The sequence below is a fragment of the Elephantulus edwardii genome, unplaced genomic scaffold (genome assembly GCF_000299155.1).
Source record: "Elephantulus edwardii isolate Elephantulus edwardi_28Jun2011 unplaced genomic scaffold, EleEdw1.0 scaffold00002, whole genome shotgun sequence".
In the NCBI taxonomy this organism is placed as follows: Eukaryota; Metazoa; Chordata; class Mammalia; order Macroscelidea; family Macroscelididae; genus Elephantulus; species Elephantulus edwardii.
The window spans coordinates 26,148,042-26,170,660 of NW_006399752.1; the positions used below are offsets into that span (position 1 = coordinate 26,148,042).

Here is a 22,619-nt window from a genome sequence, read left to right on the forward strand (position 1 = left end):
GGTCCTTAGAGAGGGACATCATGTTTGGGAGGGTGGAGGGACGGCGCAGGAGAGGAAGGCCCTCTATGAGGTGGACTGATTCAGTGACTGGGATAATTGGGATGGGAGTGTCAGAGACAGTGCGACTGGCACAGGACAGAGCGGAGTTTAGGGTTGTTGTACATAGGGTCGCTATGAGTCGCAGGCGACTCGACGGCACATAACAACAACAACAACATCTGTTCCTTCTGAAATACCTATTAGTTTTGCTTACTCTATTTTGTTATATTCTGGTCTCTAATCCCAACCCTGTATTGACATTGCTCTCCAAAGGGCACTTGTGACCTTAGTTACGATTCTGCTTTACTGACTGAAGCCATTAATTCATCTGACCAACCTGGGCTTGGGAATTAGACTGCCTTTTTCCTTGAATTTATCATAACATCACCTGTTTCAACGTAACATCCTTGCTGCTACTGTTGTATTCTTTTAACTGATGCCTTTTATTTGTGTTAACCTCTTATTTTGAGACACCCAAGATATTGATTTGGCCCGAGATGTCCTTCTAACATGACTTCTTTAGGGAATTGATGTCATTATTACCTCAAAATATTAGATTCTGTATAAGTGGTTCTAAGATCTAGGTCTCAGATTCCTTCACTCTCAGTTTCTTTCTTTGTGGTTGAGTGCCTTGTTATCACATTGCTCAGTTTCTTGAAACAAAGTTGTCATTGTCTCCTGCCCTCCTTTGTTTATACCACATTTATCCCAGTCACTCCAGCTTACTTATCTCCTTTTTTCCTACTCCCAAATATCTCTGTTACTTCTCAGTATAAGTCCTGCACTCTCGGACACTAGTTAGTTGCCTTACTCTTTAGAGTTGGAGTTTGTATGGGAAGGATCCGGGTGATAGGGTAATGATGTGCAAAATCCAAAGGTGATTAATTGTATAAAATATAATGCATGAGAATGATTGTATGAAATATAGAGTGAATGAGGAATAGTGTGAAACACAATGTACACAAACTTTGTAAGCAAGCCAATTTTTTTTTTAAAAAAAGGAGTTTTAGGTATGTAATTATGCAATATTAAAGTTAAAATCAGAGGTAAAAGTAAACAATGACTTAAAGTTCTGGTGAACGATCAGTGTAGTTACTTAAATTGCTTTTTAAAGTAAAACAAACGTTATGCTTTTTAAAATTAGTAACAAAAATGAAAAGCACAACTTTAACACTTTAATGTCTTTATTTTTTCTTACTTAAAAGAAAATATAGTTCAGTGGAAAATGCATTGTGACCTTTCCTGTATCCAAACTTTCCTTTCTTCAGTAGCCCCCCCTTCTTTTACACTATTAAAAATTTTGTATCTTAAAATATCTAGCTCATGTTTTTCAACTTAGCTGACTTCTACAGATGTTCGTTATATATTATTTCAGGTTAAACCATATAGAAGACATGGATCTTTCCCCTGTATAGTTTAGAGTCTGATAGAAACCAGTAGGAACATTTATTTCTTTTTATAGTACTTATCCTTTTTTATTTTTGTGTTATTTTGGAAGTTTCTGTGTGATAGACGTTGTCTTTTGACTCTTTTCATTATTTGATACTGCCCAGTGCTCTGGTAGCCAACTGGTAAGGAGCTGTGATGCCAACCCAAAGGCACGTAGTTTGAATCCACTAACTACTCTGTGAGAGAAAGATCCCTTCCCATGTGCTTTATTGCCTCTGAAATCTCCCTGGAGAATCATTAGTCTTTCAACTCCCTAGCAATGAAGACTTTTTTTTTTAAAGTAGTTAGTACCAATGGGTATTAATTTGGTTTGGATCTGACTCAATAACACATAACAATGACAGTTCCTACCCGAAAGAGCTCTGGTGGCTTAATGGGTGGGAAGTTATACTGTCATCCCAAAGATACGTTTTTTAATCCACCAGCTGCTCCTTGAGAGAAAGATGGGCAGTCTCTTTCCGTGTGACATCCAGCCTCTGAAAACTCACTGGATGGTAAGCTATGAGTCTGTTCTGACTCCCTAGCAGTGACCTTTTTTTTTTAAATAGTAATTTGTCACCAAGTTGTGCCAAGAAATCTGGAGGACAGCTACTTGGCTAACTGACTGGAAGGGATCCAAATATCTTTCCATTCTAGAAAACAAAAAAGGTGATAGAGTATGGAAATTATCGAACAATATCACAAATAATCACATGCAAACAAAAACTTGCTGAAGATTATCTAAAACCAACTGGAACAGTACATTGACAGAGAACTACCAGAAGTACAAGCTGGGTTTAGAAGAGGCCATTGCACTAGGCGTATCATTGCCAGTGTCAGATGGATCTTGGCTGAAAGCAGAGAATACCAGAAGAATGTCTGTCTGTGTTTCATTGACTACACAAAGGCATTTAACTGAGTGGATCGTGACAGATTGTGAGTAATGTTGAGAAGAATGGGAACACTTGATGATCTGAGAACACTTGATTGTGCACACGCGAAGCCTATACTTGGACCAGGAGACAGTTGTTAGAACAAAGCAAATAAGAAAGAAGTGCAGGGATGTGTCCTGTCTCCGTACCTTTTCAGTCTGTATGCAGAACAGTTAATTTGAAAGGTTGGTCTTTATGAGGAGGAATGTATTGTCAGAATTGGAAGAAGACTCATCAACAACTTGCATTATGTAGATTATACAATCTTGTTTGCTGAAACAGGGGGACCTGAAGCATTTGCTGCAGAAAGTCAAGGACTGCAGCCTTGAAAATATATTGAAACTTAACATCAGGAAAACAAAGACTCTCATCACTGGGTCAATTGGTAGCACCATGATAGATGGAGAAAAGTTTAAGACTGTTAACAATATTTCAGCTTGCTCAGGTCCACAATCAACACTCTTAGCACCAGCAGTCAGGAAATCAAAAGACAAATTGGATTAGTAAAGTCAACTGTTAGGGACCTCTTCAGAGTGCTGAAGAGCAAAGATGACAGTCTAGAGACTGAGGTGCGCCTGATCCAGGCCTTCGTCTTTCCAGTTACTTGCTATCCATCAGAGAATGCACAATGAGTAAGAATGACAGAAGAAGAATTGATACCTTTGAATTGAATTGTGGTGCTTGAGAAGAGTATTGAACAAACCATGAACTGCCAAGAGAACAAACAAGTTTGTCCTGAAGAGAGTGAAATCAAGTTGCTCTCTGGAGGCAAGGATTGTTAATCCCTACCTCAGTGCTTTTGGCATGTTGCCAGGAGGGACCAGCCACTGGAGAAGGACATCATGCTTGGAAGGGTGGAGAAAAAATACAGGAGCGGAAGACACCGGATGAGATGGATTGACACTGTGACTGGGGTTATAGGGACAGGTGTGTTGGAAACAGTGAGATTAGAACAGGATTCAGAGCTTTCGTGCGTTGGGTTGCTATGAGTTGCAAGCGACTCGGTACCTGAATTTTACTATTTTTCTTTGACTGGAGCAGGTTTACCCATCTACATGTTATGGGAAATATATATTACTAACAGTGATATGTCAGTAAATGTTCATAACTCATCTCAGGGGAAACGAGTTAATAGTATTTAGGCTAGCTGCTTTTAGTATGACTTTATTTATTTGGAAAAAAAGAAAGTTTGAAACTCTTTAAAGTCTTCTAATGTTGATTGCCATTGAGTTGAGCACGACTCATAGCAACCTCATGCACAAAAGACCTGCAGCCTTTCTGTAACTATCATAGTTTCTCCAAGTTCATGGAGTTTCCAGAGGCATGTTGTTTAGGAAGTAGATGCTACTCCTGCTTCTAAACCTGTCTTAAACTGGAGGTTCAACTAACACTGTCCACCATGGGCAGTCATTATGACACCCTAATAATGGGTGACTGGAATGCAAAAGTTGGGAACAGAGAAGAAGAATTAGTAGTCGGAAAACATGGACTTGGAGACAGAAATGGAGCTGGAGATAGAATGATTGAATTTTGCACAATCAATGACTTATTCATCACACACATTTTTAAGAGGCATAAATGCAGCTTATACGCATGGATCTCACCTGATGGTATGCATAGGAATCAGATCGATTACATCTGCGGAAGGAACCACTGGAGAAGCTCAATATCAGCTGTGAAAACTAGGCCTGGAGCAGATTGTGGAATACAACCAACTACTCATATGCAAGTTCAAGCTGAAGCTGAGGAAAATGAAACCAAATCCACGGAACCAAAATATAATTTTGAGTCTATCCCACCTGAATTTCAGAACCATCTCAAGAACAGGTTTGAGGCTTTGAACACGAATGAGCGAAGACCAGATGAGTTGTGGCAGGATATCAAGGGTATCATCCAAGAAGAGTGCAGACGGTCATTACAAAGAAGAGGAAGACCAAAATGGATGTCAGAAGAAACTCTGAAGATTGCACTGGAGTGCAGAGAAGCCAAAGCAGAAGGAAGAATTCAAGATACTAAAGAGCTGAACAGAAGATTCCAAAAGGCAGCACGGAATGACAAAGCAAAATATTACAATGAAATGTGTGAGGAGCTGGAGTCAGAAAACCAGAAGGGTCGAACTCGCTCAGCATTCCTTAAGCTCAAGGAACTGAAGAACAAATTCAAACCTTGAGTTGCTATAATCAAGGATGCTTTAGGCAGAGTATAAAACGATCCAGGAGGTATCAAAAGAAGATGGAAAGAATATTCTGAGTCATTGTATCGAAAGGAATTGGCAGACACAGAAGAATTTCATGAAACAACATATGGCAAGAGCCTATGGTGATGAAGGAAGAAGTTGAAGCTGCTTTGAAGGAAAAAGCAAAAAATAAGTCCCCAGGAATAGACGGTATACCAATTGACATATTTCACCTAACAGATGCTGCCCTGGATGTGCTCACCAAATTGTGCCAAGAAATCTTGAGAACAACCACTTGACCAACTGACTGGAAGAGATCTATATTTGTTCCCATCCCAAAGAAAGGTGACCCAACAGAGTGCAGGAACTATAGGACAATATCATTGATTTCACATGCAAGCAAGATTCTGCTGAAGATTAAAAAAAGATCAAAAATGACTGGAAGGGCAGCAGAGACTTGCCAGAAGACCAGTCTGTGTTTAGAAGGGGTCGTGGTACTAGGGATATTGTAGCTAATGTTAGATGGATCTTGGCTGAAAACAGGGTGTTTGATTGTGTGGATCATAACAAACTGTGGCTGACTCTGAGAAGAATGGGAATCCCAGAACACTTGATTGTGCTAACGCGAAACTTATACTTGAACCAAGAGCCAGTCGTCAGAACAGAGCAAGGAAACACTGCATGGTTCAAAATTGGGAAGGGCTTATGCCAGGGATGTGTCCTGTCTCCTTACCTTTTCAATCTGTATGCAGAACAGATCATCTGGGAGGCTGGGCTGTATGAGGAGAAATGCGGCATCAGGATTGGTGGAAGATCTCTCAATAATCTGCGTTATGCAGATGACACAACTGCTTGCTGAAACTGAGGAAGACCTGAAGCGCTTGTTGCTGAGGGTCAGGGACTGTAGCCTTCAATATGGCTTGAGGCTGAATGTCAAGAAGACAAAGATTCTCACCACTGGACCAATTGGCAGCATCAGGATGGATGGTAAAGAGATTAAGATTGTTCACAGCTTTAGTCTGCTTGGCTCCACAATCAACACTCTCTGCACCAGTAGCCAGGAAATTAAAAGACTTATTGTGATGGGAAAGTCTGCTGTTAGGGACCTCTCCAAAGTACTGAAGAGCAATGATATCTCTCTGGAGACTAAGGTGCGTCTGGTACAGGCCATGGTCTTTGCAGTTGTTTGTTATGCGTCAGAGAGTTGGACAATGACCAAGGACGATAGAAGGAGAATTGATGCTTTTGAGCTTTGGTGTTGAGGATACAATGGACTGCTAAGGAAACAAACAGATTCACCCTGGAGAGGGTTAAACCGGGCTGCTCCTTGGAGGGAAGGATTCTGAGACTTCATCTGACATACTTTGGTCATGTTGTAAGGAGTGACCGGTCCTTGGAGAAGGACATCATGCTTGGGAGGGTGGAGGGTCGGTGCAGGAAGGGAAGGCCCTCAGGGAAGTGGATTGATTTGGTGCCTGGGGCAGTCGGGATGAGTGTGTTAGAGACAGTGAGATTGGCACAGGACAGAGCCGAGTTTAGGGCTGTTGTACATAGGGTCGCTATGAGTTGCAAGTGACTCACGGCACATAACAACAACAATAATGGCACAAGGTTCAGCACCACAACAAAACCAGATTACCTCAGTACAGTAAATTGACAGAACATTGCTGTATGAATTAGAAGAATGTTGCTCTAAAATATAAGCACTAGGCCTGAGGCCACAGGCCCAAGGACCAACCAACTTTTTTTTTTTAACTTAAAAAAAAATTTATTCTGATTTATTTACAAAATTTGAATACATTGTTTTTCACCAACCAACTTTTAAATACAAGGGCTCACCAGGTCTTGTTGATTTTAAACAAGAGGCTTAAGTTCTACACCAACCCATATAGAAATTATTTTAAAGAATATTTATTATTTTCAAATGGCTTTGACTTAATATGACATTTGTAGATCAAACTTGCTTAGATCAAACTAAACAAGTAGAGAATAAAGGAGAAATACTGGCTTTAGATTTACATAAAGGATAGTCAGCATCTATTAAATATATTGAGCAGTGTTTTAGAGTAAATGTAGTATCGAAATGCCCATCAGTATCTTGTTTTACTGTAGAAAAGACAACAGCAGCATAGGTTTCCTTGCACAGCTTTATTTATTTTTTTTTTTAAGAATTAGTTTTCCTAAAGCATTCTTGAAGGTCTTAAATGTTAGTAGGATGTTAGAACCCCTGAAAATGGGCTTTTCTAGCCATTATGTTATTCCCTATTGGGGGACCTGGTCTCCAGCTACCTTAACTGTAGAAACATGGTCTTGCAAATCATCAACACCTACAGCACGGGTATAAGGGAGCAGTGGTGACAGTAGTGATGGAGAGAGGGGGAAGAGACTGTGGCACTGCTGTGAAGAGACAGTGGCAAGGTGTAACCAGAGGAACCTTGAAGATGTAGCCACACTTAAAGGTTTGGCTTGCTGAACTGAAACCTGAAAAAGCTGAGTTCTAACTGCTCTGAGATTGTGAGATATTCTTTGCCTCCCCTACTTTCCAAGCCATTTCCCTAAGAAACCGTACAACTGATTAAAATCTGTGAGTCTTGCAACAAATTTTAAAATGGAACCAGTGATTGGTAGGAGAAGGTGCAGGAACATTGGGTGTGGCATGTCTGATTAGGTAGTTGTGTAGTGCTATAAATATTATTGATGAAGATAGTACCCCTTTATGAAGTAGGAAAAAGTCGGACTCAGCCTCCCCAGGTTGCACCTCCCCTTATACAGTTAGTTAACCTCTAAAGAAGCAAAAACACTGTTAATGAAAGTCTTTGTGTGTTATAGCATATCAGTTTAATATTAAATGATACTCCACTGAAAACTGTTAGGTGCTATTTGATCCTTGACACTACAGTACCCTAGAGCTCCTTATATAATTAAAATATACTTTGTATATAGAATATTGCAAATTATGTAGATTTATAATTTTTGTGACACTTGCCTTTGTCACTTGCAGTTATCATATGTGTAAATATGAAAATATTAGATCCATGATTGAGAATGTAGCTTCTGAATTATAATATGGTTTATTTTCAGTATTGGCATCTTTACTGTTCAGTTAAAGGGATTTTTTTTTTGTTCAAAATGGCTTCCTAGCCATTTAACTTTGACTTTGCCATGTGGATAGGTGGGAATATGCAGATAGCTTTGACTTTGCCATGTGGATAGGTGGGAATATGCAGATAGTGTGTGTTAGCCTATCCATGAGATGATTGGCTAGTCTCGCCATTAACTTGAGCAGATTCAAGAACAAATGAGAGGATCTTCCCAAACAGCAAAGCAGCAGCAAGAGAATGTAGTGTGTCCTTCGGCTCCAGAGGTACTTGTGCCAGGCTGACTAGGACCTACGGGAACAGCAGCCATAGCAGCCACAGCAGAGAACCAGAAACCTGACACGACATGGGACATTGGGATTGCTGAGCCACGAAACCGGAGCTAAGAGCCTGTTGAATAACTTTCGGTGGGGTAGGAGCCAGGGAGAGTCATAATTGGCACGACAAAGAGCTTTGTAACACTGGACAAAAGTCACAAGTCTCAACACTGAGATGCCAAAGAGCACATTTTGAATTCTCTCCTGATTGAATGAGTGTATTCTACTACTAACCTGAATTACAGGCTTTTGACTTACTTGTTCTGTGTGGTTCTGTGAGCTATTGCATTGGATTTTGGACCCAGGAAAGCAGTAAGATTGATATTAGAATGAATAGAAAGAAGTGCAGGAGCGTTGGGACATGTCTGGCCTCTTGAGAATTGGTTTTGTTTTGTTGATGTTGCTGACAGTGATATTCCCCTTTGCAAAGTTGGTAAAGTTTTTATATTTACTTACATCCTTGTGACCACAGGCAAGTCATTAAATTCCTTTGAGCCTTAAATGGGAAGCTAAATATGTAACTAAAACCATGTTCTTCTTGTTGTTATGTGCCGTTGAGTCGCTTGCGACTCATAGCGACCGTATGTACAACAGCTCTAAACTCTACTCTGTCCTGTGCCAATCTCATTGTCTCCAACACACTCATCCCGATTGCCCCCGTCACTGAATCAGTCACCTCCCAGAGGGCCTTCCCCTCCTGTGCCTGCCCTCCACCCTCCCAAGCATGATGTCCTTCTCCAAGGACCGGTCACTCCTTACAACATGACCAAAGTATGTCAGACGTAGTCTCAGAATCCTTGCCTCCAAGGAGCAGCCCAGTTTAACCCTCTCCAGGGTGAATCTGTTTGTTTCCTTACCAACTCATGGTACCCTCAGCACTCTTCTCCAACACCAGACCTCAAAAGCATCACTTCTCCTTCTATCCTCCCTGGTCATTGTCTAGCTCTCTGACGCATAACAGGTGATTACAAAGACCCAAAGACCATGGCCTGTACCAGACGCACCTTAATCTCCAGAGACCCCATTGCTCTTCAGTACTTTAGAGAGGTTCCTAACAGCAGACTTTCCCATCGCAATACGTCTTAATTTCCTGGCTGCTGGTGCCAAGAGTGTTGATGGTGGAACCAAGTAAACTAAAACTGTTAACTGTCTCAATCTCTTCACCATCCATCCTGATGCTGCCAATTGGTCCAGTGGTGAGAATCTTTGTCTTCTTGACATTGAGCCTCAGTCCATAATGAAGGCTGCAGTCCTTGACCCCTCTGCAGCAAGCGCTTCAGGTCCTACTCACTTTCAGCAAGCAGAGTTGTGTCATCTGCGTAACGCAGATTGTTGACAGATCTTCCACCAATCGTAATGCCGCATTTCTCCTCATGTATGTGAAACTCACTGTAAACTGTAAAGTGCTTTAGATAGGGCATTATTTCTTAAGAGTAATGGTGATTTTTGTTTTACTACTGTTGTACTCATTAATATTTAAATCAGTTGTTTTTGTTGTTGTTATGTGCCGTCGAGTCGCTTGCAACTCATAGCGACCCTGTGTACAAGAGCCCTAAACTCTGCTCTGTCCTGTGCCAATCACACTGTCTCCGATACACCCATCCCAGTTACCCCAGTCACTGAATCAATCCTTCCCCTCCTGCGCTGTCCCTCCACCCTACCAAGCATGATGTCCCTCTCCAAGGACCGGTCCCTCCTTAAAACATGTCCAAAATATGTTAGACGAAGCCTCAGAATTCTTGCCTCCAAGGACCTGCCTGGTTTAACCCTCTACAGGATGAATCTATTTGTTTTCCTAGCAGTCCATGTTACGCTCAATACTCTTCTCCAGCAAATAGGTTAGATTTGTTAAATTGCAGTAAATCTTTCTTCCCCCAACTGGTAAAGCAGAAATTTATTAAAATCCATTTATATAGTGTTTACTCACACAGAAAATGATCAGCGTCAACATTCAGGCAACTCCATTTTCAGGACTTTAAGAGACAGAAATCTCTGCCTTCCAATATACCACTGAAAATGATGCATTTTATTATATCACCTCTCTTAAGACAGAATCCTTCTGAAGACCTAAGCCAGCCCTTCTTTTGCAGAGAATGAAGAGATAGCAGCAGAGCCCTGCTCCGAGATGCAGTACCGCGTAGTGCAAGAGATACAGACAGGGTAGCTGCCCACAGCAGTGGGGCCTCCTACCTCCGCAGCATGGCTAGTGGAGACTGCATAGCCTTCAGGGCCTCCTCCTCCTCCTCTTTGTCCTCAACAGCCATGACTCCTGGAGGCTCGGTGTCTGGAAGGATGTAGGTCATTTTACTGGGTGCTTTGCCCAAGGCCTCTGCTGTAATTTCAGACAGAATCTTGTCAGTTTCCATTTCTGCCTCTCTTCTGTTACTTTCTGATCATCCATGCCTTCAAAGGTGTCTTCTAGCATCTTTTCTATGATTCCAGCCTTCATCATCTCCTTAGACAGCTCCCACATGGTGGCCTGCATTTCCGGGATCCTCATGAAACTCTGCATGGCTTTCATCACCTCTGTGCTCTTCTGCAGAGAGCCAGCCACTTGTAGAATGGCCAGCTGGTTCCGCGTGCCCATGAGCAGGGAGTTCATGTGGGCTTTGGACGCATAGAGCTTGCTCACAGCCTTCCGCGCCTCCTTGACCAGCACCACGCAGATGTCCTTCTGGCCTTTCTTGGCAGCATCCTTCATGGAGCATTTGGGTGGCTTCTCCTGGGTTTTTCCAGACAGCCCCATGGTGAACTGAGTTTATGTATACTGGCTTTCCCCTTCCTGCTTGCCATCCCCTCCGCCCGGGCCGCTTGCAGGCAACAGTCGGGTGCAGCAAATCTTTATATATCCTATACATTTTTAAAAAAAAATATGTTCTGCTGACAATGATAAATTGGTACATTTTCAACAGCTGAATTTTTAGGAGGGAAATGGAATCAAGCATATAACAAGGATGGCATAGGACAGGATTCAGATCTGTTGTTCCTAGGCTCACATTGTTAGTGGTGGTGTGCTGTCGAGTTGAATACGACCCAAAGATACCCTGTGAACAACACATTTGTACTCTGTCCTATCCTGTGCTATCCTCACACTTTCTGACATGCAAGAAGAGCCTATTGCAGCAGTCATCGTGTCAGTCCACCTGGTTGAGGGTCTTTCTCTTCTTCATCAACCCTGCGGGGTTACTATGAGTCATACTTAACTCCACAGCATTTAACAATATCGCAGTGTAAATGCTTCCTTCCACCATTATCACAGTCAGGTCACCCAGGTGTAACACTGAACGCAGAGCTGGGAAGAGTTTTGCACAGCCAGGAGGAGCCAACACAGTACATAGAGAACTAAGATATAATTGTTACATGCGCAGGCATACCCAAATCCAAACCACTGCTCTTGAGTTAATTCTGACTCATTATGACTTGTCAACAGGTTTGTGAGGCTGTAAATATTGAGAGGATATTGTCTTATTTTCTCCAGTGGAAGTTGGTGGATACAAACCACTGATTTTTCAGTTAACAACCCAGTATATAACATAGATTGCCACCAGGGTTCTTTGTAGGCATAAAGGAATCATAATTAATCATGGAAACGTTGAAACTATTTTAGATTTTAAAGACATTTTAAGAATATTATTTTAATTGTCTCTGGAAACCAGAACTCTGAAGTTAGACCTGGGTTCTCTTTCTGACTCTGTACTCACTATCTCTGTAACCTTGGGTAAGTCAGATTATCCACCTCAGTGGAGAGGGAAAGATAAGTGAATTGATTCCCACCTGGTGTCTGTGCAGACTACAGGTTAAAAAGAGAAGAAAAGGACAGCTTTAAAACTGTTGTCAGCTTTTCATGGTTATAATGGCATGTCAAACTGATTTTTATATGATTTTCTTTTTTTAGCTGACATGGGTTTTGCCAGATTATTCAATTCTCCTCTAAAGCCTTTAGCAGATTTGGATCCAGTAGTGGTGACATTTTGGTATCGGGCTCCAGAACTTTTGCTTGGTGCAAGGCATTATACAAAAGCCATTGGTAAGTTAGTTGAAAATGACTTACTGGTATTGTGCTACCATAAATAGCAAACAGTATAGTAATAATAAAGCTACTTGGCAAAAAGCCACATATGACTTTCTGTAAAAGATCTATTGTCTCCTATATTTCTAGATTTTACATTCTGGGAGATTTAGACTATTAACTCTATAGAAGGGTATTGTTCTTTTAAAAGGAAGCTTATTCTCTATGGGGGGAAAAGGGTATCTGAGCCCTATTGTTGCTATGGAAACAATAACATGCAAATTTTATTTTGTACTCATCTAGGTATTGGTGAGAGAATTAGAATTGTTTTCTTTACAAACAGAAAAACAAGACTAATACAATGTGTCACAGAGAGTGCCCCCTCTGTTTGGGGAGAAGTTGGTCAGCCACATGCCCTTGCCATTACATTTATCAGAATTGTATTTACTCTTGTTACTGTAAGAAATAGATGGAGTCTGGGTAGACTAGCAGTGCTCAGCATCTAGCCATCTAACCTAGTTTTAAAAAACCAAAAAAACCTCCACCAAAACCTGAACACTAAGAAAACCTGTTATAAACATGCTCCTAGAATTTAAAATCTGCTTTAAGAAGATTTTGGCACTTGATCCTTCATTTGCTGTGAACTGAGGCATCATGAGGAGAGCACCATCCTCAAGCCCAGAAATTTCTTCAACCTTCTTATGATGCATTTGTTTTCTGTTTGGAATTTTTGTTGTTGTTGATGCCATGTGTTTTCAGTAATGGAAGCTATGCTGAATCAAGAAGCATATCTGAAACATTGTTAGGAAAATGAGATTTTGACACATACTATGTAGGGCACATATGTCCTCCTTACTGAACATTCTCCTGTCTAGATCTGTTGACAGGTGCATACAACTTGGGTGCCTGAAATTGCATATTCACAAGAAAATGAAATCAATGAGTCAAAGGCAACTTCCAAATACTACTCAAGAGCATGAAAATATACCCATTATTGAGATTATCTATCAGTACGAAGTGAAAAGAGACAAAAGTTTTGCAGCATCACATCTCTGGGGTACATCTCCTCATACAATATCTTGTAGAGAAGTAGTAATGTGTAATGTACATACCTGTTTATTCTGTTTCAAACAATTATACAGATCATCTCCTGATGGATGCATGGTCAGCAGGAAAGGAGCTAGCTGCCCCATAAACCCTAGAAGAAAATGTATGTGTCTTGTGGTTCATAAAAAATGTTAAAGAGGATGAAAAATAAAGGAGAAAGAGTATTAGCAAGAGAGTACACAGTAACTGAATCGTGCCGGTTCTGTACCTGAATTTGTGAAGTATAATCTTTTAAATGTTCCTTTTGCTGGATAGTCTACATATTAGGTTTGTATCACTTTTGTCATTTAGTTGCTTTTTTTTTAGCTCTATTTAATAAAGGCCTTAAAAGGATAAAATTATTAAAGAAGGACAACTAAGCATAATATTTTCTTTGCTAGTTTATGAAAATCTCAGTGGCACTCAAGAAAACTACCACGGAGGTCTTACATTTGGAAATATAAGACTGATAGTTGTTGGCCTTCAAGCATTAATTGATTCATGAGTGAAGGTGGCCAGCACAATTTTTCAGGGGGTCTGAATTCTGCAAAACCCAGAGTCCAGAATGTTTTTGCTTTTATCCAGGAACTGGGATTCTTAACGGTGCCTGAATGTTGAGTGATTTTCTTAAATTTGTGAAAAACCTTGTGAGTCATTGCAGAGTGGTGAGGGATACCATGTATGTTTGACAGCAGAGGAATGTAAGCCTGATCCTCTACCCTCCCCTCAGCACTTGAATCCTTCAGCAATTGAAGGCAGCAGATAAGAGACTGCCAGAGACTCCCTGTCAGTGGGGGACATGGCAGCGGTCTGAAAGTGAAGGAAGGGAAGGTACGGAAAGCAACTGGAAGGGATTGAGAGGCTCTAAGATGAAGAGTAGCAGAAATCAGAGAGACTGGCTATTTACATTCCAATAACTGTTATTGAGGGACTGCATTTTTGAGATTTTTGGATTTCTGTTTGCAGCTTCTGTTATTTATGTTTTCTTTACCCATCACTGAAAACAGTAAAATCATCCCTTATAAGAATAAGGCACCAGAGGATTGGAAGAAACAGAATATAAGCCAGGAAAAAGGGGATCATAGTTGAAAGTTAAAAGTCGTGGTGCGCTGGACCAGCAAGTGGTTGGTGGACCAGGGCAAGAAGAGGGAAATAAGAGGATTCAAGAACAGTAGAAATCCTTTTAGCCTGGGCTCTCACCAAATATTTGTGCAGTCTATATGTGAAAAAGAGAGATTAAGAAAAGGCATATTCAAAAAAAAAAAAGAAAAGGCATATTCAACTAAAAGCTTATGTTAACCTAAATGACTTTCCACCAGTCTGTCCTATTCCCAAAGAGTGTTGTAAGTAAATTTATGGCCTATTTTTTTTTTCTGTTTTAAAATATGCACCCTTAGGTAGTTTCCAAAACCATGCTCTGAAGAGTACAATTTCATAAATATTTTTTGATTAGCAACTCTAGTGCTGAAATGAAAATAGAATCTATTTTGGAGGGGAAGTGAAGGTTATTGGATCTGAATTGAGAACCAATTCTATTTCTAATTTTCTCTAGGTAAGGAGAACTAGCTTGCAATTTACTTGCTCAGTAAATGAGATTTACCACTTAAAGACAAAAGCATAATCATTCATTTCTAATTTTAGTCAAGTCCCAATTATCCATGCTGGATAGAAGAAGTTAGAAGGAAAAAAAAGAAAACACAGAAAGAGAATAACCCCCCCACATCTCTGGTTCAAAATATATTTGCAGCAGGCTCCTTAGAATACACACATCCTTTTTCTTCTTCATGCCCACTCCATGTCAGAAATGAGCATGCTTTCTATTTAGAGGATAGGAAAACAGAGTTTTATCAGTGGAGGGTTTTGGAGGGGCAATTACAGTCATATGTCTGGGTGGGCATGCGTGTGCATATGCTAGGAAATGTCATTATAGAAGAGAGCTGAGGGAAGGGTATAGATGGTAATGGAGCCAGATGACTACTTAAAATTAGAAGCTAATTTGAGGCAGAGAACCCTAGATTTGACTCCCTCTGCTGCTCTGAGATTCTGTCTCTTAGCAGTTCACAGGGATTCCAGATCCTGGCTTGCGTACTTTAAATAGGGGACAAATTGGAAATCCACATGATTGGCATCATATCATAGTCCTCAAAGTCCCAGTCATCTGCAGAGTAGAGGGAGCCAGTGGGAAGATGGACAGGGCCATCAAAGCAGCACATCAGGGACCAGGACGACAACCAGATGATATGGGGGAAGGAAAATAATTAAAGAGCAGACACCCAATAGTATTATTAACCCTGGTTAATGATGAATGTCCCTGATGGTGATAATCATGCTCCATTACTAAGAATGATTAGGTAAAGCTTTATAGCCTCTAAAGATAGCAGGTAATAGTATAACAAGAAATGGCTATTTAATGAATATGTTCATGTTATGCAGAAAGGCTAACTTTTGTGCAAAGAAATAGTTCTCTAGTGAGGTCACATAAATGAGACCTTATTACATGCTTTGTTCTGTTTGGTAATTTGTTTTGTGAAATTAGTGTACTAATTCTAGCATTTATATGATTAAGCTTATTTGTTACTTAATTCATCTACAGTATGTGTACAATCAGTATACAATTTTGTAGTCTCAGAATATAAATGACAGTTTTTCAATATGTAAAATTGAAACAATGTAACTGATGACTTGAAACAGGTAATAAAACTTTAAGAGATTCCTGATTTAATCCTAATTGTGGGTTAGTAGGTGGGATAGTATCTAATTGAATATGCTTAGGTAAGGTCTGTCTCTACTGGTTTCATGCAGTGCTTGTGTATATGCTTGTATTTATTTATCATTTTCTAGACCTTACAATTTTTTGGAAAAAACTGAGATTGGTTGTTGTTGCTAGGTACCGTTGCGTCATGTGTGACGCATAGTGATTCTGTGAACAACAGATCTGAACCATGTCCTGTCCTGTCCTATCCTCTTTATCTCATTGAATCTCAGGGATTTTCATCATAATCAAAAACCTCTATGAGATTGGTAGTTACTGATAAAACCAAAATTTTCCAAATCTTTCAGAGATGTCTAGACGGAGAATTTAATAAATTCTGTTCTTTGATTATGCATTTAAGTACCATACAGAAATTATATCACCATTTATTCTTGTTGTTAGGTACTCTTGAATGGGCTTTTAATCATCACAACCTACATAAAACAGAATGAAAGAACAGTCCTGTGCCATCTTCACAATCTCTGCTGTGTTCAAACTGATAGTTGCACTCACTGTGACAGTCCATCTCCTAGAAAGTCTTCCTCCAGCTGATGTTATTGTTACACATTAGTTCTTGCAAATTTATTTAATAGGCCTTGTTTAGACTAACAGTTTAATATTTCAGTGATAAATAATTGTGAGTGGTCAGGAAAACTTTTGCCTAATGCTAAGGGGTTTATTTTATTACTTGCTATAAAGCTTAGCTTTAGAAAATTTACAGAATGTTTTAAAGGCTTTAAATTTTATATAATTATTTTATATTTACTGGAGCTCTGGAGGCCTGGTGGCAAGAAGCTGTGCTGCAGTGCCAAAGGCATGGTGGGCAGTCTCTTTTCTCCCCTGAAACTTTATTCAAACACTAATCATCAGTGCCTTCGAATTGTGGTGCTGGAGAAGAGTCTTGAACATACCATGAACCACCAAGAAAACAAATAGATTAGTCTTGGCGAGGGTGAAACCAAGTTCCTCCTTGGAGGTTAGGATTTTGAAGCTCCTTCTCACATACTTTGGGCACATGGCCAGGAGGGACCAATCCTTGGAGAAGAACATCATGCTCGGAAGGGTGGAGGAGACAGCGCAGGAGAGGAAGACCCCAATGAGATGGATTGATACAGTAACTGGGGCAATGGGGTTGGTGTGTCAGAATCAGTGAGACTGGCTCAGGACAGGCAGGACAAGGTACAGAGCTGCTGTACTTAGGGTCACTGTGGGTCACAGGCGACTTGATGTTACATAATAACAACAACAAGAAGGAGTTTATTACTTGATGTAAAGTTAAGCTGTTACAAGGTTTTCAATTTTATATATTTGTATGTGTGTATTTTTCTCTTCCTTGTATACTGCTTCACTGGAAAGTTTCCTGTGCCTAGGTTGTGATTATAGTGAGGAATTATAACCAAGGAAATATATGTAAAAATATGTACAAAACTTGTTTTTCTTCTTTCATAGATATATGGGCAATAGGTTGTATATTTGCTGAATTGTTAACTTCAGAACCTATTTTTCACTGTCGTCAGGAAGATATAAAAACAAGCAATCCCTTTCATCATGATCAACTTGATCGGATATTTAGTGTCATGGGATTTCCTGCAGGTGAGTTATTTCCTCTTTTTAAATCAAGCATATTTAAGAAAAAAAATTAGGAGATTTTTAGAAGAAAAAGAAAGTATATCCTATAATAATAATAATAATTTTGGGTTTTTTTGTAAGATAAAGATTGGGAAGATATTAGAAAGATGCCAGAATACCCTACACTTCAAAAGGATTTTAGAAGAACAACGTAAGTAATTTCATATTAAATAGAGATGGAAAATTCAGTGGGAACATTTAATCTTTTAAAAAGTCAAATGTAATGATTACTTAAAGCCACAAACTTAGATTATGTACAATAAATTTTTGCCTGTGATTTAAAAGGGAAATATATTCCAGGCATAGATTGTAGTGTTTAAAAAAATTTAGCTGTGAAGTAGATCTTTAAAACTTCTCTTCTGTCTTAGCTTGAAAAAGTCTTAGTTCTAGGTTGCAGCTGTGATTTTTATCTTTATTTGAGTCATAACTGGTGACTGAAACCAGGAGGAATGGCAGAAGGATCTGAAGCAAACAAAGTGGTGGAGAAGTGTACATTAAGTACAAATAAGAGGAGAGTAAAGGTGAGGTCCTGATCAGAATCCTTTGTAAACATGCACATCTAGAGAGAAAGGTGAAAGCCTCTCCCTTTGAGCAACTTAACAGAATTTCAGGATAGGATGCCTTACTGAAACGAAACTATAGACCCTAAGGAGAAATAAAGAGTGCTAGTGATCATCTCTGGCCCCTCTTTCCCATTGTCCTTGGTGAGTCTTTCGTCTCTGTCCCGTGTTTAAAGTAGCACTTCTATTGCTCAAGATCCTATCTGGACTCTCTTCATTCTAGACATTTTCCCAGGCAATCCCCTAAAATTTGATGGCCACAGTTTGTTTAATGCTAATACAATATATAGCCTGCTTTGAGCTCTTTTACAAGTTTCATTTATGTATTTGTTTTCAAGAATGTCAACTAGACTGTTTTATAAGTACTTCACATTAAACATACAAAGCTGAACTTAGCTATCCCCATAAGTCTCTCTTCATACTCTTATTTTGTGTCCTAAGATGCAGGCACTTAATTTCTTAAGCCAAGACTTGGGTACTTTATTCTGTTTTTCTACTTCACTGTCTTCTGTCTCACCTCATCATCTAAACCTCCTTCATTCTGAGTATCATCTGAATTTTTGTATTTCTCTCCATCTGTCCTATTGTTGGCCAGACCACAACCATCTTTCCCCTAGAATCCTGCAGTGACTTCCTTAAGCAGTATTTCTGCACCTGTTCCTACTTACAACTCTCACTGACTATATCAGTGTCATGGCTTAATACAAATTTGATCATGTTAGTTCCTAACTCAGTTTCTCAGCTACCAACTAGGGTTCCAACTGCTAGGATTCCAGCTCCTAGCAGACCTCTCCCAGATTTCCGAGACTAAATCCCAATAAGAAAAGACTGCCCATCTTTGTCCTGTCAAATCCTGGTGGATTTGACTAGCTTTTGCATTAGCAATGGCACTTGCTTAATTTACATTTGCTTTCAGTTCCTGTGGCCTGTGGGATGCTTCTCTAGGTGCGTCTCCTCACCATTCTGTACATCGTTTTCTACAACCCAGGCTTTGTGTATTCCTTTAAGGACCCTCAGCTTTCCTTTGTCTTTGGGTTCAATCTAGAATATACTTACATTCTTCCATTTTCTCCGTCATTTTAACTCCTACCTGTCCTTTCAGTTTATACTTTAGGCTTGAGCATCATCTCCCTGATGAAGCCTCCTTGAGCTTCCAGGTCCGAGTGAGGTGCTGTCCTTCTGCCCTCCTCTTGCATCTTGAGCTACTTCTGTCAGCACCAATCACCTTGCATTACAGTTAATTTTTAAACAGTTGCCTGTCTTTTCCTCTCAATAGCATGGACCATGTGTATCATATACACCAGTGTATCTCTTCAGAGGTGAGCACATACATGCTCAATGTCAAGTAGATAATTGAAGACATTCCAATTATACCAAACATGGAGAACTTTAATGAAGGCATTTAATATTTAGCTTCATATTTAAAGACAATAGAAATTTTTACCAACTAGATTTGGCTTAACCATTGAGTTGACTCTGACGCATAGTAACCATGTGTACATCAGAGACCCTTCATAATCTTATGTCCAGTCCTGCCCCCTCCCCACAATCTATGCTGTGCTTAAGCCCATTGTTGTAGTCACTATGTCAGTGCATTTTGTTGGGGGAGGGTATATCTTTTCCTTTACTCACTCTCTACTTTTCTAAGCATAGCACCCTTCACAGACTGGCCCCTCTTTGTAATATACATTTACAATAACTAAAAATAAGAAGAAGTTCATTTTAAGAGAATTAGAATGCAGCTAGACAAGTAATGGGAAAAGTTTAGTAACAACAGCGCATAATTCCTAAGCAAATCATTCTTCCCACATACATACCTAAAACAAAGAACTAAATAAAGATTAAGTGGCACTAATGGCTAACTTTCTTGACTGCTAACAGAAAGGTTAGTGGTTCCAGTCTACCAAGAGATCCTTCAGAAGATGGATTATGCTCTACTTCCGAAAAATCAGCCCTCAAAACCTTATGGAGCACAGTTCTATCCTGACATACTACATAACTCACCTTGAGTTGAAATCGACTGATGGGAAACAGGTTTAAATCTATCTGAAGCTATCCAGATATCTCTATATAAAATTGAATATATTCAGGTCTCTAAATACTGCTCAGTTCTGCAGTCTCCATACTCTGTGTTACATGTGATCCCATTATAGCTATCATGTCTTTCCATTTTAGTGGGACTCTTCCTTTCTTGCTTTACTCTTTGCTTTGCCAAGCATGATGCCTCTCTCTCAAAACAGATGGGTCCCTCCTGATAATATACTCAAAGTATATGAGACAAAATCTCACTATCTTTGTTTCTAAAGAGCATTCTAACTCTACTTCTTCCAACACAGAATTTGTTTAATATTCTTCACCAACACATGAGGGTATCTCTTCTCCTTTAGTTTTCCTTATTCATTGTCCTACTTTCACATGCATATGAAGGACTGAAAATATCATGGCTTGGGGCAGATGCACCATAGTCCTCAGAGTACTATCCCTCCTCCTCTTTGAGGAGGACATTGTTCCTGCTGTAGGGGGCACATTAGCTACCGGCTCCTGATCCTGACATACTCTTGTTTGCTTTTGCTTCATATGTCCTTCTTTCTTGGTCACAGCCCTTCTAGAGAGCAATCATTATTCTGAATTTTTATTTGTTATTCCTTCATCTTATAGTTTTATATATAAATACATATGTTAGTAGATTTATTATTGCCTTTTACCTTTCAATTTTTTATTTATAACTTTAGTTCTCATTTTTGCTGTTGAATAACATTCCATTCTGTGACTACATAGCAATTTATTTGCCCATTCCTCAGTTGATGGACATTTGGTTGTTAACAAACTTCTGTTATTACAAAAGTGCTGCTAAGAGCATTAACTTTCATGTATCCTAATGATGTGTATGCAAAAGTATAGCTTAGACTAGAATGTTTCACTATGAATGAAATTGTTGTGTCATAGAATACATATATTTTCAGTTCAAATGGTTTCTATAAAATTATTTTCAAAAGTAATTTCATATACACTTTTACATGCATTATATACCAATGAATAGAATTGCTAATTATATTAGTTCATGTAGTCATAGCTGTTTTCAGATGAAGATGGCAAGTGATGTTCATTTTTTCCATGTTTTTGATAAGAACTAAAATAAAAGCTTTAATTTTGATAATAATAATAAAAAAAGAAGCCCTGTTTCAATGTGTGTTCCTTTTTAATCATGGAAAACAATTCTTCTTAAACACACATGCCTTACAGGAAAAGTGATAGGGACACTAATGTTGAAGTGTTTAATTAAAAAATAGACAGTTGTGGAAGTGTTCCCAATAATATGTGATTGTCCATGCCCTTGCAGGTACGCCAACAGTAGCCTCATAAAGTACATGGAGAAACACAAAGTCAAGCCTGACAGCAAAGTATTCCTCTTGGTAGGTACATTGCTCACAGACTGTGAAATCTGATCCTCAGTGCAGGCCTCACCTCATGCCATTTACCTCCTCTTTAAAAGGAGAAGAAAATGCTGGGTGCTGCAGCAGAGTGAAATATTTTTCTGTTGAGATGCCACCCCTGACTTCTAGTCTGAATTCTCCCCCCAATCATTTATCTTCAGGAAAAATTGAAATTCTAAACGTTTTACTACTGTTTCTTTTTTCTAATTATATGCAATACAACTATCATACAAAATGTATTTGATGTAAATCTAAACATTAATGCAAAAGCTTAAATGTTGACTTGTAAACAGTGTTTTTGTTTGCTTTCAATATCATTATATGTTGTTACTCTAGCTTCAGAAACTCCTTACTATGGATCCAACCAAGAGAATCACCTCAGAGCAGGCTCTGCAGGATCCTTATTTTCAGGAAGACCCCTTGCCAACTTTAGAGTATGTATTGTAATCTTTTCTTTGTCCTTTGCTCCTGGGACGGCAGCTAAAAGCAGAACAAGTATATGTTGTGAAAGTATTTTACTTCCTTCATTAATATTCTGAAACTCTAAAGATAAAGGTGTCCTATATTTAGGAAAAAAAACACTGAAGAAAAAAGTCAGTGAAAACAAACTGTTTTAGGGGTGCCTATTAGCTTTAAGAGACACTGATGGCCTAGTGGTAAAAGCCATAGTATAATCGCAAAGGTACGCAGTTCAAATCCACCAGCTGCTCCACTGGAGAAGGATGAGCCGTCTCCTCTAATGCACAGACAGCACAGTAGTTTTACAGATGAAAATGAAAGCTATGGACAGTTGAGAGACTCTCATAAAATCAGTTTTTATGAAAAAGATCAAAAAATAAATTAAACCAGTTGGGAGAACTGATAATCTAAAATTTTGTGTATCACAGTATATCACAGAAGACCCTTTACTTCTTCATCCTTATTATATCCAATATAATTTATGCTTAGCTTTCTTAAAGATACAGCTTTTCTTAAAATAAATAAATAAAACCCAAACACAGAAAACAAAAACTTAATCAGCAACAAAAAGAACTGAATTTGTATCTGTTCCAACAATGAAAATAATCAGTTCTTTTGTTGATGATGAAGTTAATTTGCGAAACTACTATGTTATAGAGGGAGCTTTGGTGGCATAGTTGGGAGAGAGCTGTGCTGTCAA

At 39.3% G+C, this 22,619-nt stretch overlaps 1 protein-coding gene across 2 annotated transcripts in view; it reads left to right on the top strand.

Moving 5' to 3' along the window:
- CDK19 (cyclin-dependent kinase 19) overlaps positions 1-22,619 on the top strand; it is a 237,197-nt gene that overhangs the window by 205,805 nt on the left and 8,773 nt on the right. The window contains exons 6-10 of one of the 2 annotated variants that reach the window (XM_006879039.1): positions 11,886-12,017; positions 17,287-17,430; positions 17,548-17,617; positions 21,367-21,439; positions 21,797-21,894. In XM_006879039.1, coding sequence (XP_006879101.1) covers positions 11,886-12,017; positions 17,287-17,430; positions 17,548-17,617; positions 21,367-21,439; positions 21,797-21,894 — 517 coding nt within the window. The remainder of the gene's footprint in view (positions 1-11,885; positions 12,018-17,286; positions 17,431-17,547; positions 17,618-21,366; positions 21,440-21,796; positions 21,895-22,619) is intronic. The other variant, XM_006879040.1, reaches the window with a different exon arrangement.